Source organism: Podarcis muralis, chromosome 10 (genome assembly GCF_964188315.1).
Source record: "Podarcis muralis chromosome 10, rPodMur119.hap1.1, whole genome shotgun sequence".
NCBI classification, from domain to species: domain Eukaryota; kingdom Metazoa; phylum Chordata; class Lepidosauria; order Squamata; family Lacertidae; genus Podarcis; species Podarcis muralis.
The window spans coordinates 2,791,542-2,811,138 of record NC_135664.1 but is presented as its reverse complement, the minus strand read 5'-3'; the positions used below and the strand labels follow the sequence as shown (position 1 = coordinate 2,811,138).

General features: G+C 44.2%; 1 protein-coding gene across 7 annotated transcripts in view; it reads left to right on the top strand.

Moving 5' to 3' along the window:
* FRMD4A (FERM domain containing 4A) overlaps positions 1-19,597 on the top strand; it is a 407,020-nt gene that overhangs the window by 120,097 nt on the left and 267,326 nt on the right. Inside the window, exon 1 of one of the 7 annotated variants that reach the window (XM_028745664.2) lies at positions 2,122-2,254. The exons of the other annotated variants lie outside the window; for them this stretch is intronic. Within the exon in view, the coding sequence (XP_028601497.2) occupies positions 2,186-2,254 (69 nt within the window). The 5' untranslated portion in view covers positions 2,122-2,185. Of the gene's footprint in view, positions 1-2,121; positions 2,255-19,597 lie in introns of those variants that run through there. 7 annotated transcript variants of the gene reach the window in all.

Sequence of the window (19,597 nt, the reverse complement as noted above, 5' to 3'; positions counted from 1 at the left end):
GGAAGTTCCACAGGGCGGGTGCCACTACCGAGAAGGCCCTCTGCCTGGATCCCTGTAACTTTGCTTCTCACAGCATCCACTCTACCACTGAACTATGGATTGTCCCCAAGATCCTTGGTTGATTTCACCCAGTTTTGTCTACTCAAACTGGCAGTGCCTTGCTTGGGTAGAAGCCAGTGGAGGCTGATCCATTAAGGCAGATGGGTCACTGACCCACCAACCTCACTCTTCCCTCACTCAGCCCCCACCTTCATGTCTTCTTTCTTACAGCCAGTCCAAGGTTGTAAGTCTCGGGGTTGTCCTTTGTAGAACTCAGCAAGGAAGAGGCTGGGGATAATCCTAGAATTAGTTGGCTCTGCCTGTCATTGACTCTGACTCCACCTACTGTTGGTCTCTCTGCCTTCGACCTAACGGGCATCGGCCACCATGGCTGGAGACTTTCCCCTGATAATCTACCTGAGGTCATTTTACCTGGAGATGTTTGGGATTAACATTGGACATTTATGCATACAAAGCATGCACCCCACCACTGATCTATACCCCAACCCCAAGATTCTGCAAAAACATAAAATACGGGAGTCAGCACCATTCGGCAGGTAAAAGTGATGAACTGGGTATCAGAGGATAAGGAGTTCCTTTCCTGTTTTTTTCCTTCCTAGCCTGGTGCTGTGCAGGCTGTTGGAACAAGTCCAGAAATTTCCCCACATTATTTTTCCTCCAGATGCAATACAGTGTGAATCCCCCACTGATATAAGTGGAAAAGCTCAAATTGATTTTCGTGGACGTCAGACAGGGCACAATATAATTGTCTTTAAGTTGTGAAGTACTTTGGGACTTGCAGAGCAAAAGAACTACATGTCAAGTATACCTTTTGTATTTGACATACGGGCTGAAATAACACACTTGCCATTTTTTATATATATCGTAAGCATTTATTATTTATTATGTCTATATCCTGCCTGTATTTTTTCCACAGAAAATCTCAAGGCAGACACACACACACACACACACACACACACACACACACACACACACACAACGGTTGGGGCTGCACCTTGAGCAAGTAATCATAGATAGCTGGTGAGAATAACATGAATCTGAATGTGGTTCTTGGCCCCAGCCTGCTCATGCCACCTTGACTTCCTGAAGTTATGCTTCTCTCTACCAAACTCATCATGTTGCTTTCATGTTGCTTGAAAATTGCATGTTCTAAAGATTTCAGGTCTCCCGCAAATACAGTAGTAGCCCCATGTTGATGACCCTTCAACATGTTGATGATCCACAGCATCTCAGAACATCATTATGTGCAGTACATCAGAACGTCACATCATCATTATATTGTGCCTTTCCTTGCTCCCTGCTCCACATGTTTGGTACTGAGCGTGGAGAAGCACAGACTCAAATTACATTTGGGATATGAACTAGATGTTGCAGAAGTGGAAGAGGCAACTTCCCCACCACCACCCCTCCATGTAGTTTCCCCCCTTTAACTTTGTCCTTTACATTATTTTTTCTCAAGCAGCAACAGGAGCTAAAAATATTTCTAGGAAAAAATTAATGTCCCAGCGCAACTTTGGTTCCCTGTTTCTTTCATGTCTGTGCTCTCTTCTGTCAAGAGCAGACAGTGCAGAGTCTGATAGGCCTTTGACAAAGAGCTATTGATGGGGGTGGCTGTGTGAACTGGCCTGGCGTTGGTCACAGGCAGCCTCTGAGAGACCTGCTGCCCCTATATTTCAATAGACTCCAGTGTGTTGAGCCATTTGTTGAAAGGTCAGAAATGAACAGAGAAATGGAATGGTGTAAAAAAAAAATCTTGTCCTCCTATAAATATCAGTCACAGTTAAAGGCACTTTATTGTACTTCCTCTCTCCAATGCCCCTGTGTGCATGAGGATTTCTCTCACGAAAGCTCCCTCTGTTGTGGTTTCCCAAATGCCAGGCAATTCCTCAGACTGTGCAGTTATTTGAGGAGAAAGGCAGTAGCCTTTGCCTCCAGTTTGTGCCTTCCCTTCTAGATGGAGTAATAGTCATCCTCCAGTCAACACTGCGAGGTTTAGGTGATGAACAGGGAAAGTCTTGTTGTGTAAACGGACAGGCTGTGTGCAGTTCAGGGAGCTGGTCCACTGGACCAACTGCGAATTGGTGGGATTCTTCGGGTTGCTGGATCTGAGCTAGCAGTTGCCTTCATGATGACTTTAGCTGCCAAGCTAGAAGACATTGAAGCCACGTTGGAGCATCTGCTAATGGATGTGTTTGTAAGTAAAGCCTGGTTTTCAGTTCCAAAGTAATATGCTGATCATTTTAAAAGCAGCAGAATTTGGCATGTAGTAGGAACCCTTTTAAAGTCCTTGACAAGCTGCGTGTCCAGCAGTATACGTCTATGAAGAAATAGTGTTGTTGTTGTTGTTGTTGTTGTTGTTGTTGTTGTTGTTGTGCTTTCAGCAGAAATATGTGAACTAGCAGAGCGTGAAGGGGAGGCAAGATATGCTTTGCATTAATTTTACAGAGTACAATTGTTTAATTTCAGTGATGCATACACAACTGGGAAAAATTACTCTAATATACTGTAGTAGCAAACCTTATTGAAAGCTACACTGATAGTGTTACAACCATTTGAGATCCAGCCAGCTTTGCAAGATAAATAGCATTGTGGTGGCTTTCCTCTGTTAGTATAGAACTATTATTACGTTCTTTCACTTCTGTGAACTGCGATTTTCTCAAGCTTAGGGTTATTTAAGAGACTTAAAAGAGGTGTCCTTTGATGCAAAATGTGTTTGATTTGATTGAGAGGGGGTGTGTGCTTGAGACATCTAGTAAACTTGCTTCATCCTTGCCTCTAGCATTGAGAAATATGTTGTGGCTTGTTGGATCTTAAAAGAAAGAGAGGGAAAATCCCCTGGATATGTTGAGATGTATATTTCAAGAAGCCTTTTAAGTTTAGCTCTTTCCCAGTCTGCATCTGCATTAGAATTTGTTTTAAGATGTTTTAAAGATGTTTTAATTGTTTTATCACTTGTTGTTTGCTGCCCTGGGCTCCTTTGGGAGGAAGGGTGGGATATAAATTTTATCTACTATCTCCCCCCCCTCTCTTTCTATACATGGCTTTTTCATTTTTGTTTAAACCAGACTTTATCTGAGATCATTATGTCTGACAATCAAAAGAGGTAATCTAGATTTATTCCTAGGTGTTTGGGATCAGAAACTAGTCTAGACTCCTTCAAGTATATATTTTTAAACGTTAAAAAAACGATAACTTGCTTGTATTACAAGTGATTTTATCACCTCTCATGTTTCAGTTGCAGTCTTTCCCCTGCTATCTTCTACAGTGGCTTCTGATCCTTACCTACAAGGCTCTACTCATTCTTGTGTCAAACCCTATATCATAACTCACCTCCCTTCACAGGCCTTTCCTCCTGTCTATCAAATAATGCCCTTCTTCCCGTCTCCGGTGCCACCCCTTTGTGCAACAGCTTCACTTGCTCTATTTTGATCTTTGGCAAATCCCTATTGAAGCCCAACTTCTTCCACACATCCTCCAAGTGGCTTTCCAGAGTTTTGTACTCTGTCACTTTTTCTGCTTCACCCTCTTTGCTATTATCCAGAAAACAGTGTGTGGTCCAGCGTCCACATGGAGCCTGTCGCTTGCTAGGCTTGCCCTGTAACTTTCAAGGAAGCAGCAGGGAATATACAGAGTCAGTTCTGTTACCTCTTTTGAAATCTGTGAGACTGACCACTTGAGACAGGGCTTGCAGGCAACGAGATTTATTTCTTTATTTCTTTATTATTTGCACATTTACTGTTGTTCGTGTGCACTATGCCCCACAGAATTTTGAAAAATGAAAATGAAAAGTGTCTGCCAAACGAGCTTGCAATCTAAGTTTTGCCATGGGGGGGGGGATGACAAGGGGGCAATAGGCATGGGCAAGAGCACTAAGCAGTGGGGAGAGGAGCGAGTTAACAAATGGACCAAAGCACTTACCTGTCCTGAGGCTTTTCTTCATTTGGGGATGAGAATTAAGGTGTTAAGCTGAAGACTTTGTAGAAAGACAAACAATTTGAGGGAAGATGATGATCTGATGCTTAACTTGTTCATGTTGCATAGATGATATGCCCAATTGGATAGGGAGTTGCTGCACACCAGCTCCATGTGATCACTGATGCCAAATGTATTTATTATTACTTTTACTGATGTGTTGCAGTGAGTTCATATTTTCTTGTGCAAATGTAATCAGCAAATGGTATGTATAAATAAGCACAGACACAGGCAAAATGCCTAGTCTAAGGACTGATGCACCACATGCACAATGACTGGCAATGGCTAACCTCTCTTCCACCCCTTCCAAGGAGCTCTCAGGTTTGTCGAATCATTCTTTGCTCTCCACCATTCAGTCAGTCAAACAATAAAATGTCATGAAAGTGTGCAATCTGTTGAGACATCCCTATTAAAACAAATACTTAAACTCATTGTTCAACCACAAAACCAGTTAAAGCAAGCACACACACATGTCCTGTGGCAGAAACAGCAGCTATCCTACCTTCTCTGGAAGACTTTGCGGAACAGAAATGCTCAAAGGAATAACTGCAGGAAAAGTATGCTGCTCCTTGTAACTGACTTCTGAGCCTTCAGAGGAAGGCCCCAATCCATGAAATAAGCATACAAGGAGCACACATGCTGTAATGTTCATATTGGAGCACACATGCTGTAATGGCAACTTTGGGCAGCGGGAAGAGGAGCCTCAGGTGCCCTGCATGTGCTTTGAGGCACATATGCAGGTGCTTAAATATTAATTTCAATGGGGGGGGGGGACCAAAACTGTGCAATGAATGAAATGTACACACAGAGCTCTGCTTCTTCCACTGATATTAATGGACCTTTTGGAATAGGAGAGCTCCATCTACCCTTTGAAGTTCCATAGTCCTAAAACATCTCTAAATTGGGATTTCATATCCATTGAGCTTGCTGTTTTCTAGTTCCCATCTGCCCTGTGCCTGTCCAAGCAATGAGTATTTATTCTGCTCTGAGAGCCATATGTGATGTGTTATGTTGCAATTAATGTGTATATAGAATTATATATACCTAATAGGAACTTAGTAAATATTTGGTAAGCATTTCCTGCTTTCCTAAGTGGTAAGCAGAGGCTTGACAACCATATGTCAGGAGAGCTCTGATGGTGTTTCCTGCTTGGCAGGGGGTTGGACTCGATGGCCCTTGTGGTCTATTCCAACTCTATGATTCTATGATTCTAAGATGTTTAAGGGAAAGTACCGTAAGTACTGCATGGTTTAGTTTCCTCTGTAGGAGTGCTCTGGAAATGTATGTTATATTGTGATATTTATTTTACTTACGTGCAAGCAGAGGAAAAGGGAGGCTAATTCAGCACCAGGTCCTCAAGAAGAGTAACTGCATCCCAAGGATCTTTCAGCCAAATCATTGGGACATGGGTAGGGCTGTGGTCTAAGCCACTGAGCCTCTTAGGCCTGTTGATTGGAAGGTCAGTGGTTCGAATCCGCGCCACAGAGTGAGCTCTGTCCCAGCTTCTGCCAACCTTTTAGAGTTAATACTCTGGAGAGATCTGTATCCTTATAAGTGTCTCTTCTTAATAATCATGGAGCCCATGTGCTGCTCCTGATCTAGCCATGCTTTGCCTGCGCTTCAGTTGAAACAGTCTCCCTCAGTACTTGGAGGTTTTTAAGCAGAGGTTGGATGACCATCTGCCAGGGATGCTTTTGCTGAGATTCCCTGCCTTGCAGGGTGTCAGACTAGATGACCCTTGGGGATCCCTTCCAACTCTATGGTTCTAAATTGGACCCAAGAGACCAAAGCACCATCACCAGCTATTGCGTGGCAGGCGAGTCAGCCAGCTCTGCGAAGCTGCTCTCAGTTTAGCTGGCCCCCTGCTGTGGAAGAACAAGGATTAACAGAACATCTCCTGGTCTGGCTCCCAATTACCAGGTCTTTTAACAGGTCTACAGCCCCCCCCCCACCACCTGATGCCACTGGACCCTAGGGCTTTTTCAACCACAACCCCTTTCTCTCTCTCCCAGTCTCCATTCTCATTCTGCCTGCATTGTGTCACCTTGAGTATATTTCATTGTCAGTTCCTGCTTGTGATGTCTCTGTGTGTTCTTTTGCAAAAGGACACACAATAGGGGCCCATATTGCTTCATCCCTTTGTGTATGCAAACGTACGTTTTTATTTTTTATTTTTAAGCAGCAGCTAACACTAAATTCAGTATGAAGCAACAGGGGAATGCAAAGTGTATTTTCACTTAAGGTCATTAGTAGATTACTAAGCATTTTGCCATCAGCATGAAAGCTAATATTCAGATTAGCATCTGGCCATTCAACTGAAATGAACTGCTGGTGAATATTGTTTCAGGTAACAGGACCCACCTGGGAATTATCCCCCAGAACCTTCCTTCCCATTCATCTTGATCTGTGTCAGTGTTATTGCTTTAAAAGTGAGATGATGCATTGTCATATGCAATGCTCTTGTGTCCTCCTTTGTTCCAGGTCTGGGGCATATGCTTGCAAATCATTGTAAAATAGAATTCTGGGGCCTTAAAATCCCAGCAGTCCTAGAGGGGGCTGCACACTTGACATTTTTGTTTTGTTCTCTTTACAAGAACGTAAATCATATGGATGGATTTACACTGAGCAACAATGATAATGAGATTGCATAAATGTAAATAAGATTCAGCTGCAGAATCCTGAAAGCTCCAGAAGCCTGATTGATCACATACTTGATAAAACTCTGGTACAACATAAGAGAGCCAACAAGTTATAGGCACTATCCCCAATGGCTGATCATGGAAATGACACCTCAAACTTTATTCCATTTGTTTCTAGTTAAAGAATAATATATTGTAAAGCTGGAAGAGCTCTTTCCTTGAGAAATACTGCCTCTAAGAGTTTCGGGATTGGCCTGGCTGGGGCACTGGTTTGGTTTAGTTCAGGTACGAGGGGCTAGTCTTTGTTCAGTCACCATTAATCCCTGTGAGGTTGCACCCTCAGCAAAAGAAGGTTGCTACCATTTTCTGTTTTGAAACTTTAAGTTGAGAAAGAAAGAAAGAGTGAGAGGGGCAAAAGGAGATAAAGGAGTGAGAAGAGAACTAAGAAATGTGGATATATTTAGTCCAATGTGGCAGCAGGGGAGCCTAGGTTTATAAAGACTGAAGACAACTGGTATTTGGTATAAGATGAAGATTGTGATATAAATAAAGAATATTTGAGCAAAAATTAATAATCCTGCATGCCTTAAAAATCAAGAGCGGGGAGTGAAACTCTCAGTCAAGGACATGCAAGGCCTTCAGCGTTAATTTTCAGCATTAATTATTTCCATAGCGAGCAGAGGACTAGCCAGGGTTTTTGCCCTGGGTGAAGCCTCCAAGGGGCGCCATTGAGGCTCCCAGCTTGTCTGGGCGTTGGCTTGCACACCCAGCCTTCCTGCTCCTAGGTGAGTGATCCTCCTTCCCCTTTCCCCAGGAAGCAGAAGAAGGGCTCCTTGGTCTGGTTTTGCAATTGTGTGAGAGAGAAATCCTAGGTTTAGTGTTCCTGTATGTTAGGTGATTATTGTTTCTACAAAGCTTTGCATTCAGGGCAAGGCACAGCCTTTGCATTTTTGTGTCATGTGGTGGGATTTTATACAGTATGCCAATGGTAATAATGGAAGCAACTTAACGTCTGAGGTGAACAGGAATATCTGGCAGGCGTGAAGCTTTATGGTATTAGCTTGCTGGTGCAACATATATATTATTCTCTTGTGTTCTTATTCCCGCCCCCGCCCCCATGTCTTTAATTTGGATCTGGCCTTTAATATATAACAGTAGTTTATTTATCTCACAGCTAACCTGCAGCAAAAAATAATAATGCTATTGTTGTTTAGTCGTTTAGTCGTGTCCGACTCTTCATGACCCCATGGACCAGAGCACGCCAGGCACTCCTGTCTTCCACCGCCTCCCGCAGTTTGGTCAGGCTCATGTTTGTAGCTTCGAGAACAGTGTCCAACCATCTTGTCCTCTGTCGCCGCTTCTCCTTGTGCCCTCCATCTTTCCCAACATCAGGGTCTTTTCCAGGGAGTCTTCTCTTCTCATGAGGTGGCCAAAGTCTTGGACCCTCAACATCACGATCTGTCCTTCCAGTGAGCACTCAGGGCTGATTTCCTTAAGAATGGATAGGTTTGATCTTCTTGCAGTCCATGGGACTCAAGAGTCTCCTCCAGCACCAGAATTCAAAAGCATCAATTCTTCGGCGATCAGCCTTCTTGATGGTCCAGCTCTCACTTCCATACATCACTACTGGGAAAACCATGGCTTTAACTATACGGACCTTTGTTGGCAAGGTGATGTCTCTGCTTTTTAATATGCTGTCTAGGTTTGCCATCGCCTTTCTCCCAAGGAGCAGGCGTCTTTTAATTTTGTGACTGCTGTCACCATCTGCAGTGATCATGGAGCAGAAGAAAGTAAAATCTCTCACTGCCTCCATTTGTTCCCCTTCTATCTGCCAGGAGGTGATGGGACCAGTGGCCATGATCTTCGTTTTTTTGATGTTGAGTTTCAGACCATATTTTGCGCTCTCCTCTTTCACCCTCATTAAAAGGTTCTTTAATTCCTCCTCACTTTCTGCCATCAAGGTTGTGTCATCTGCATATCTGAGGTTGTTGATATTTCTTCCGGCGATCTTAATTCCAGCTTGGGATTCATCCAGTCCAGCCTTTCGCATGATGAATTCTGCATATAAGTTAAGTAACCAGGGAGACAATATACAGCCTTGTTGTACTCCTTTCCCAATTTTGAACCAATCAGTTGTTCCATATCCAGTTCTAACTGAAGCTTCTTGTCCCACATAGAGATTTCTCAGGAGACAAATGAGGTGATCAGGCACTCCCATTTCTTTAAGAACTTGCCATAGTTTGCTGTGGTCGACACAGTCAAAGGCTTTTGCATAGTCAATGAAGCAGAAGTAGATGTCTTTCTGGAACTCTCTAACTTTCTCCATAATCCAGCGCATGTTTGCAATTTGGTCTCTGGTTCCTCTGCCCCTTCGAAATCCAGCTTGCACTTCTGGGAGTTCTCGGTCCACATACTGCTTAAGCCTGCCTTGTAGAATTTTAAGCCTAACCTTGCTAGCGTGTGAAATGAGTGCAATTGTGCGGTAGTTGGAGCATTCTTTACAGCATCATCTTTTAAAATTTTAAATAGTTCAGCTGGAATACCATCACTTCCACTGGCCTTGTTATTTGCAGTGCTTTCTAAGGCCCATTTGACTTCACTTTCCAGGATGTCTGGCTCAAGGTCAGCAACCACACTACCTGGGGTGTATGAGACATCCATTTCTTTCTGGTATAATTCCTCTGTGTATTCTTGCCACCTCTTCTTGATGTCTTCTGCTTCTGTTACGTCCTTTCCACTTTTGTCTTTTGTTATGGTAATCTTTGTACGAAATGTTCCTTTCATATCTCCAATTTTCTTGAACAGATCTCTGGTTTTTCCCATTCTATTGTTTTCCTCTATTTCTTTGCTTTGCTCATTTAAGAAGGCCTTCTTGTTCATCCTTGCTATTTTTTTGGAAATCTGCATTCAATTTCCTGTATCTTTCACTATCTCCCTTGCATTTTGCTTGCCTTCTCTCCCCCGCTATTTGTAAGGCTTCGTTGGACAGCCACTTTGCTTTCTTGCATTTCCTTTTCATTGGGATGGTTTTAGTTTCTGCCTCCTGTACAATGTTACGAGCCTCCACCCATAGTTCTTCAGGCACTCTGTCCACCAAATCTAAATCCTTAAACCTGTTCCTCACTTCCACTGTGTATTCATAAGGGATTTGACTTAGATTGTATCTTACCGGCCCAGTGGTTTTTCCTACTTTCTTCAGTTTAAGCTTGAATTTTGCTATAAGAAGCTGATGATCTGAGCCACAGTCCACTCCAGGTCTTGTTTTTGCTGACTGTATAGAGCTTCTCCATCTTTGGCTGCAGAGAATATAATCAATCTGATTTCGATGCTGCCCATCTGGTAATGTCCATGTGTAGAGTCGTCTCTTGTGTTGTTGGAAAAGCGTGTTTGTGATGACCAGCTTGTTCTTTTGGCAGAACTCTATTAGCCTTTGCCCTGCTTCGTTTTGAATTCCAAGGCCAAACTTGCCAGTTGTTCCTTTTATCTCTTGACTCCCTACTTTAGCATTCCAATCCCCTATAATGAGAAGAACATCCTTCTTTGGTGTCATTTCAATAAGGTGTTGTAAGTCTTCATAGAATTGGTCAATTTCAGTTTCTTCAGCACCAGTGGTTGGTGCATAAACTTGGATTACTGTGATGTTAAAAGGTCTGCCTTGGATTCGTATCAAGATCATTCTATCATTTTTGAGATTGCATCCCAGTACAGCTTTCACCACTCTTTTGTTGACTATGAGGGCCACTCCATTTCTTTTACGGGATTCTTGCCCACAGTAGTAGATATGATGGTGATCCGAACTGAATTCACCCATTCCCGTCTATTTTAGTTCACTGATGCCCAGGATGTCAATATTTATTCTTGCCATCTAATTTTTGACCACATCCAACTTACCAAGGTTCATGGTTCTTACATTCCAGGTTCCTATGCAATATTTTTCTTTACAGCATTGGACTTTCCTTTCGCTTCCAGGCATATCCGCAACTGAGCTCCCTTTCGGCTTTGGCCCAGCCACTTCATCAGCTCTGAATCTACTTGTACTTGTCCTCCGCTCTTCCTCAGTAGCATGTTGGACGCCTTCGGACCTGAGGGGCCCATCTTCCAGTGTCATAACTTTTATATGCCTGTTGCCTTTGTCCATGGAGTTTTCTTGGCAGGGATACTGGAGTGGCTTGCCGGTTCCTGCTCCAGGTGGATCACGTTTGGTCAAAACTCTCCACTATGACCTGTCCATCTTGGGTGGCCCTGCACGGCATAGCTCATAGCTTCTCTGAGTTATTCAAGCCCCTTCACCACGGCAAGGCAGTGATCCATGAAGGGGAATAATGCTATAAGTTGATATAATATAATATAATATAATATAATATAATATAATATAATATAATATAATATAATATAATATAATATAATATAATAATATAATATAAATACCCCACCCACTCTGGGCAGCTCCCAACCGAATATTAAAAACACAATACAGCATTAAACATTAAAAACTTCCCTAAACAGGGCTGCCTTCAGATGTCTTCTAAAAGTAAGATAGTTGTTTATTTCCTTGACATCTGGTGGGAGGGCGTTTCACAGGCCCTCTGCCTGGTTCCCTGTAACCTCACTTCTCACAGTGAGGGAACCGCCAGAAGGCCCTCAGTGCTCGACCTCAGTGTCCGGGCCGAGCAATGGGGGTGGAGATGCTCCTTCAGGTCTACTGGGCTGAGATTATTTAGAGCTTTAAAGCTGAGCACCAACACTTTGAATTGTGTGCAGAAATGTGCTGGAAACCAATGTAGGTCTCTCAGGACCGGTGTCATATGGTCTTGGCTGCCACTCCCAGTCACCAGTCTAGCTGCCGCATTCTGGATTAATTGCAGTTTCTGAGTCACCTTCAAAGGTAGCCCCATGTAGAGCGCATTATGGTAGTCCAAGCAGGAGATAACTAGAGCATGGACCACTCTGGCAAGACATTCAGCGGGCAGGGTCTCATCCTGCGTACCAGGTGGAGCTGGTAGACAGCTGCCCTGGACACAGAATTGACCTGCTCCTCCATGGACAGCTGTGAGTCCAAAATGACTCCCAGGCTGCGCACCTGGTCCTTCAGGGGCACAGTTACCCCATTCAGGACCAGGGAGTCCCCCACACCTGCCCCCAAGAACAGTACTTCTGTCTTGTCAGGATTCAACCTCAATCTGTTAGCCACCATCCATCCTCCAACCGCCTCCAGGCACTCACACAGGACCTTCACTGCCTTCACTGGATCCGATTTGAAAGAGAGGTAGAACTGGGTATCATCCGCATACTGATGAACACCCAGCCCAAACCCCCTGATGATCTCTCCCAGTGGCTTCATATAGATGTTAAAAAGCATGGGGGAGAGGACTGAACCCTGAGGCACCCCCTCCTAAGACCATAAAAAATGCATACTTGTTATAAGTTACGTTGGATATTTTGTTGGGTAAATTATGCTGGAAAACAATTAAAATATTGTTTAAAAATAAAGCATTGAATTCAAATAATATATTTTCTACTTTGATGCCCTTTACGAACAAATGTTGTGAGCTGTGTATCTGTACGCAGATGCGAGGGGTGTGTGCTAAACTCCGTCTTTGACCCCTGGGGGAAAGAAAGCCTGGTTTTGCCCCTGCAGCTTTCATTAACGTGTGATCTGCTGCATGGAAGCAGCTGATTAAAGCACAGTTGTGTGACGGAAGGTGTATGTAGCAAGTCTTGTGCATGCGAAATGGCTCTCCAAACCACCTTAGCTGTTTCTGTCCCACAAAGAGTGTGAAAAGAGGAACATTGTGGCAAGCTGCTTTTCCACAAGCAACTTGGGGCATGGAGGTGTACCCATGAAGTTGTGTTTTAAACAGCCATGTGCAGGGCAAGTTGACTTTCTGCAGCTGGAGCCAAGTATGGAGATGTCCTGTGATAGTTCTAGTACTCTCCCCCCCCCCCCCCCGCTGCCGCCACCAACAATTTGTATGGTTATGCTTCCCTCCGCTTTTTTTTCTTTTGCCATTCTCACATTATCAGCAGCTTTCTATGAGAACATAATGTTCTTGTTACAGCATTGGCACCATGCTATCTCCAAAACAGCGGTTGCCCTATTGGCCCTTTCCTCCCTTTTATTCCGAAAGGACACTGGAAGGCTTTGTGGCTTCTGTGAAATGAGATAAAAAGGGAAGCATCAGACGCAGCACAACATAATTAGTTGTCCTCACTTAGCTGTCCTCAGAGCTTGTTGAACAGAGAATCGAGCAGGAGTGGTCAAGCCACAGCCAAAGACTCATAGATGGGCTAAAGCGTTAAAATGGGGTGGGGGTCCTTTGAACTCTGAAAAGAATGTTAGTTGGCTTGCAGGGCTTTTAAATGCTAAATTTGGGAAATGAAGTACTGCCAGAGCTACACAACTTGTCTAGTGTTTGACTTCTTTGAAAGGCGCTTGCTAGATTCATAAGAGTAAGGGAAACCAGACCAACTGTAGGCCAGGAGCACTATGGAAAATTAAAAGGATGTCTAGATGAAGCCTGCTAACACTGCTCAAAGCTCTGGGACGGGGTGTGTTTGTGTGTGTAGGCATCACCAGTGAGCCCTGCTAGGCTGGTGGTGCCATCACAGCTGCCCAAGATGTCAGGTGCTGATGCCAGCCCTGGAATTAATCTGTCCCTAAACAAAATTAAAATGCACTGTTGAACACAGCTCTGATCTGGAAGACAAAGACAGCACTTCAGCAGTTTTCTAGTAACACCCATTGAGGATAACTAGAACTGTCCGAGAAAATCTCTGGCATTTCAGTTGGAGGTATGTAGACAGCACCAAAAATCAGTAGTGTGGATAATATTTGTTCTTTGTTGTTGTTTTTTGTTGGTGTAATAATTCCTGAATTTACACTGTTGCTTCACTAAACACAATCTATTAGTACAGATTACCAAAATTTACATTCCTGAGTAGAAAGGGATTGCAAAAAAAGAAGAGGTGATAATGGACTTTTCTAAAAAGCATGGAAGAATCCAATGTGCCTTCTTACCTGCTATAATTGCTAAGCATCCTCACAGCTCCAACTGATCACTGGTGTTGAGATCATGACATCAGTCTTAATGAAACATGCAGTAATATAAGACATTATCAAAATGTAAAGTGATCCATTAACCTATATGGGAAGCAATAGATTGCTCAGTTTGGCAGAGCTGCTGGGACTTGCTAATGGAACAAAGGGGAGCTAGTTGGTACTTTGTACAGTCACAAATCATACATAATGTAACAGCCTAACTGATACCCTTGGCTTCTGTGAAATAACCAATATTTCTTTATTTCTCTGCAAGAGGGGTGAGCTCATCTGGGTTGAACTGTGCTAAGAGTAAGCTCACAGATTCCTGGCTGGTCTATCATGCTTAAAATGGTCAAAGCCAGGCTTGGACTGTGAATGGTGGTACCCAAATCAAGTCCTAAAAGGTGTGTTCTCCAGCCTTAAGATCCCTGGATTCAACTATTTAATCTTGAGCTGGTGGGTGGGATGCAGCAAGCAGAAGGCGTTGATCTGTTGACTTTGCATCTGCCATATGTGATTATAATGACCTACTGTCAGGGGTTCAGGAGCAGAGGCGCAGGGGAGAGAGGAAATGGAGAGCGAGGGGGAGGAATCTGAGGGCAGCGGAGGGCAGAATGACAGTGACCCGAGAGATTCCATGAGCCTCTCCAGTGAATCAGAAGATTCCCAGAAGGGGGCGCCGATGGCCAGGGCAAGGGGGGTCCCAGGGGGGACACACCAGAAGCAGGGGGCCAGCGGAGACTCCCAGAGCAGTAGCTGGAAATCAGGGCCAGCTTCCCCACCAGAGCGTAGTGGGGGGGAAGAGTCCCATAGGTCAGAGTCAGCGTCTCCTCCGGCAAGCAGGGAGGAGGAGTCAGGCCCAGCTAGCGTCCCCGAAGAGGGGAGCAGCGACAGGAGCAGTATAACGGTCAGAAGGAAGGTGGCAGGCTGGGCGCGCGCACCAAGTTGAAATGTACAGGCGCGCGGGACAGCAGGAAGCCCGGATTGGGAACCAGGTCCTAAAGCCCGCCGGAGGGAGGGGGAAGACTCGGGGGACTCAGCGTCAGAAGAGTCTAGAAAGGGGAAAACCCCAGCGGACAGGCGGACCCAGAGGAGGAAAGAACAGAGGAAGAGGTGGAGCAAGGCTAGGGTCTCAAACTGGTGTCTGGGGGGAGGAGACTCAGACAGAGCTTCGGCGGTCTAGGGTTTAAGACGTAGAGCTGCGCGCCGTGGCTGTAAATGAGAAACTGAACTTCAATAAAGACTATTTTATATAACAACGGACTGGCGTTGGTCCTCTGTGAGCTGGGACCTGAGGCAGCCCTGACACCTACCTTACAGGATTGTTCTAAGGATACAGAGATGATGCAGCTGACATGCTTTGAATATGCTAAAGCTCCATGTAAAGGCTAAGCATTAACGTTTTGATGCAATGAGGTCGAGTTAAACAAGATTTAAAGTCCATATTTATTTAATATTCCTTTCCACTAGGTTCGGTTTATTGGATTTTTGTTTAGCTTCCAAAAACAAAAAGCCCTGAAGTCATTTACAACAACACAACAAAATGTAAAACATCCAATCTTTGGTGCTCCCCTAATGCACAGGAATAATAAAAATAAAAATATTTGCCTATCACCAGAAGAATGACAAAGTTGGCACCAGGTGGACCTTCCTAGTCTCCTCACAGCGGCTAACAGAATTGTGCTGAGTGGCGGCAGCAGCAAGGTTAGTGGGCGGTGGCCACCTTTGGCCCCTTTGCTCTGCTACTGGAACTTTGTCCAGTAGCTTTCAGGATATGGCCCTTGCAAAAACATATATGAGGCAGTAGCCTAAAATACTGAGCTAATACAAGTGCCAGAGTGAGGTCCATTTCCTGCAGCCCTAAGAGCTGATCATGACATGAGAAATTATATCCGCTACAGAATCCTTTTTGTTTATGTAAGTGTTCCAGGCCAAAGGACACTTCCCTGTTCCCCTGGTGATATCAGAGCAGCATGTCTCAAAGGCAGCTGTGTCAAACAACTTCCCTCTCTGATTAATGGCTGCCCCTCAGAGGCATGTGGGAAAAAATAAAATCCAAACTATTTTCTGCACTGACAGCATTCACTCTTTTATTTATATATCTATATAGTGAACAAACTTAAGGGTGTCTCATAAATATTTAAGGAGATTGTGGAATGATAAGAGGTTTTGGGGGCACACCATAAATATGTTAAACTGCAGTTTATTTTTCTGTTCTAGTGATACTTGTAGAGAGACCAGGACTGAGCAAGTGAAACTACACATGCCAAAAAATTACAGGAATTTTGCAAGGCTCTCTAATTCTAATAAAATAATTTATGATGGGCGAAAACCCCATGCAATGATACTTTGACAAATATTTCCTGTAAATAGGCTCCCACATGTCAGATTCATTTAATCACATTCACTGAAGCACAAGCACTGAGGAGTGATCAAAGTCTAGCTTCCTTTAGATCATGGTTAAACAGATTCAAAAAACTCATCAGATTGATCCAATGAGGCGCATTTACAAAATTCAGCATATGAGTGAAACAGAAGGAAAAGATGCATGCAACTCGGCATCATTTTCTTTGTGAAGGAATTCAAAGCAGCACCGTGACAATCCTTCCTTCAGCCAAAGCTTTTCAGCCTGCCAGACAGAACCATCGCCCTGCTTCCTCCTGCACACCTTTCTGGGGGTTCCCCCCAAAGCCCACTGAGACAATTCCGGCAGCGCATGGAGGGGAGCGGAGGTCTGCTGCCCATGCAGAGGCTCTTGCATGGGCTCCCACTAGTGGGACGGCTAGTCTGAATCCTGCCCTTAGCATGTTAGTTACATTTATATCCATCTTTACATGAAAAATGCCCAAGGCTGCTAACAACAATAAAATCTACTGGGAAAACAGCTGATTTGTAAACTCTGGGAATTCTTACTATTCAGAGTGATGAGAACATGAGCCAGCATCCCTTCAGTTCCCAATTAGGTCCAATCTTTCAAGATATTAAATTCAACCAGAAGTTTTCGTGTAGAAATAGCCACCTTGCAGGCCGTGGACCACATCTCCAAAATGATTCTGCCTGGTTCCCAAGCGTCTGGATAGGGACTGAAATAATGGTCCCATATTGAGGAATTCACTTGTCTTGGACCAGGAATCCTCAGATGCAGAGTCCTCCTACAACAGAAGCCCCAAGGAGGAGAGATGGCTCCAACCCCAACACTTCTCATATGAATCCAGTGGCACCAGAGCTTGCATCTCATCCGCTGAACCCTGAAGAGGCATCTCTGCCTCCACACTCAGATGGATGGATCACAGACTCCTTGGTGCCTCTCAGAGCAAATAATTCTGGTTCTCCTGGGCATTACCACAGTACTTCCTTTTGGGAAGTATGAATGAACGAGCCCCCAAGAAATTAAGGCATATGGTTCCCCAGGGATTCTGAGCCCTGTTCACTTGTTCTCCCCTCACACAATTACTATCAAGCATGGCCTACGAGTTCCACCCATTCAATCAAATTTTTTGAAGTAACAACAATTTTCCCTCTGTCACAATGCAAACCTAGAACCTAGATTTACCTGTCTCTTCGCTGCAACAACAGGGACACTGACTTTCCTAGTCCTGCATCCAATGTTATTCTTTAATTAACTTCCAGAATACATCAAAGCCTGGATATGCTGCAAGGTCCAAGAGAAGAGGGTTTCCTATAGTCAAATGGAGCTAGATGGCAATGAGCATTTGGGCACCAGACCTCTGAAGTGTTTGCTACTTTGAGTTCTTAGAAGAAAGAGAGAGAAATGGACTGTAGATGCATAAATTGTTAATGGGAATGAGTCTGTAAATGACACTGAAATATACTCTGTCTCATTGATGGGTTTTGCAGGACTAATAAAAGTCATTATTGCCCATACAAATGACTTCCTGCAAGCAGCTGTTTATATGAAACTCCACACTTCAGGTCTTTCTCAACCAACACTAATGATTTACAGCAAGCAAAAATTCATGCTTTCAGCAATTAGAGGTACAGTTAGCAAAAGTTCTGGGAAGGTGATAGATCCAAGCAAATATTAAGCAAACCAGGCAGCAGCCAGATAGCCTGGCAATCACAGTTCCTCTTGTCTAGGGCAAGAGGCTGTTTAAAAAACACACAAGAAAACTTTCATTTATTGCTGGGCATGCATTTACCCTGCACTGCAGGCATGGAATCTGTGGTTCTTTGAGAGTGCTATAGTGGCACCATTTGGATGAATAGACTGCAACTGGCAGGTCTGCACATGGGTGGGTGGGTGATGGACAATGCAAATGAATATGAGAGACAGGCTTTTCTCTGTCTATTAGTCCAAAGTTGTGTTACTCTGTAAGTCTGTTGTCCCCCTTGCTTTTGAAATTGAATAGAAAAGGTGAATTAGAAGTGATCGTTCACATCCCTTTGAATTTCTTCCTCTCCAATCTGCCAAGAAGTGAAGGGCTACACCCAAACTCCATCCTGGATTGAGACAAGCAATTGCTTTTCCAGACAGCTATAGGTGGAGTAAGAGAAGCACTGCTGCCCATTGTCAGGTCAGGAATTTTCGGTCATTTTAAAAGCATGCAAAATCATTTAGGGCAGAAACAAAAGAAATGTGGGGCAAAGGAAATGTGTCTGTACACTGAAGCAACAATAGATGCAACAGATTTCTCTATTATAGCAAGAGCTTTTGTCCATCTCCAGCCTTAAACTTTTCATCCCAAAAGGAGAGGCAGCAGTTGTTTCACACAAAGTAGCAGAACCTTTACAACATAGCTTCTGTTTGAGTGCTCAGCTTTCCAGAGCATTAACTTTCAGGGCATATTTATTTTATTTCAAATAAAGTGCTTCTTGCAGTTATTATCATTCAGTTCAGTTCCCAATCCATTGTTCCCACAGTACAGTGGTACCTTGGTTCTCGAACTTAATCTGTTCCAGGAGTCCGTTTGACTGCTGAAACCATTCGAAAACCAAGGCGCAACTTCCGATTGGCTGCAGGAGCTTCCTGCACTCAAGCAGAAGCCGTGTCAGACGTTCTACTTCTGAAAAAACATTCACAAACCGGAACACTTACTTCCAGGTTTGTGGTGTTCAGGAGCTGATTTCTTCGAGAGCCAAGCCATTCGATACCAAGGTACCACTGCATAGGAATGGATTATAGCTGCCATGTCTTAAGAAATCAAGGCACTTTGAAATCCATTTGGATCTACTGGGTTGGGGGGACCTCAATAGGCTTGGTGGGGTTCAGGAGGGCCACCTTCCAATATACTATTCTGAGTGACACTTTCTGCTGGGGTCCATTCATTGTACAAGTAGTGCCACAGAATTCCACCAGAGAGCGGGTGCCTCTCTCTGATTGGCTGCCAAGACAGCCTAGTCAGAAGGGGGTGGAGCCAGGGAGAATAAAAGCAGAAAGAAGCCAATAGTCTAAGGGAAAGAGCAGGAGGGAGAGTTGCAGAGTTGGTTCTGGTCCGTGTGTGGAACATCCACTCTGAGGAGCAGAATATCCACAGCTAGAGAAAGGGGTCTCTGAGCTTAGATACAAAGACCGAGTGTAGTATCTTGGGAGAGTATTCAGACAGGAGGAAAGGGAAGGCTGAGTTTGAACAAGGAGAAATAGAGTCTGTGAGGATAAAGTTTCCTTGGATCTCATGTCAGTCAGGAGGGGAGGGATCCTCTAGACCAGGCATAGGCAAACTCAGTGGCCCTCCAGATGTTTTGGGACTACAATTCCCATGATCCCTAGCTAACAGGACCAGTGGTCAGGGATGGTGGGAATTATAGTCCCAAAACATCTGGAGGGCCACTGAGTTTGCCTATACCTGCTCTAGACAGAGAAGCTCCAAGACCAGTTAAGAGGGATGGAAGTACCTCAGGAGTGGGAGTGAGGAAAGGTTGGGAAACT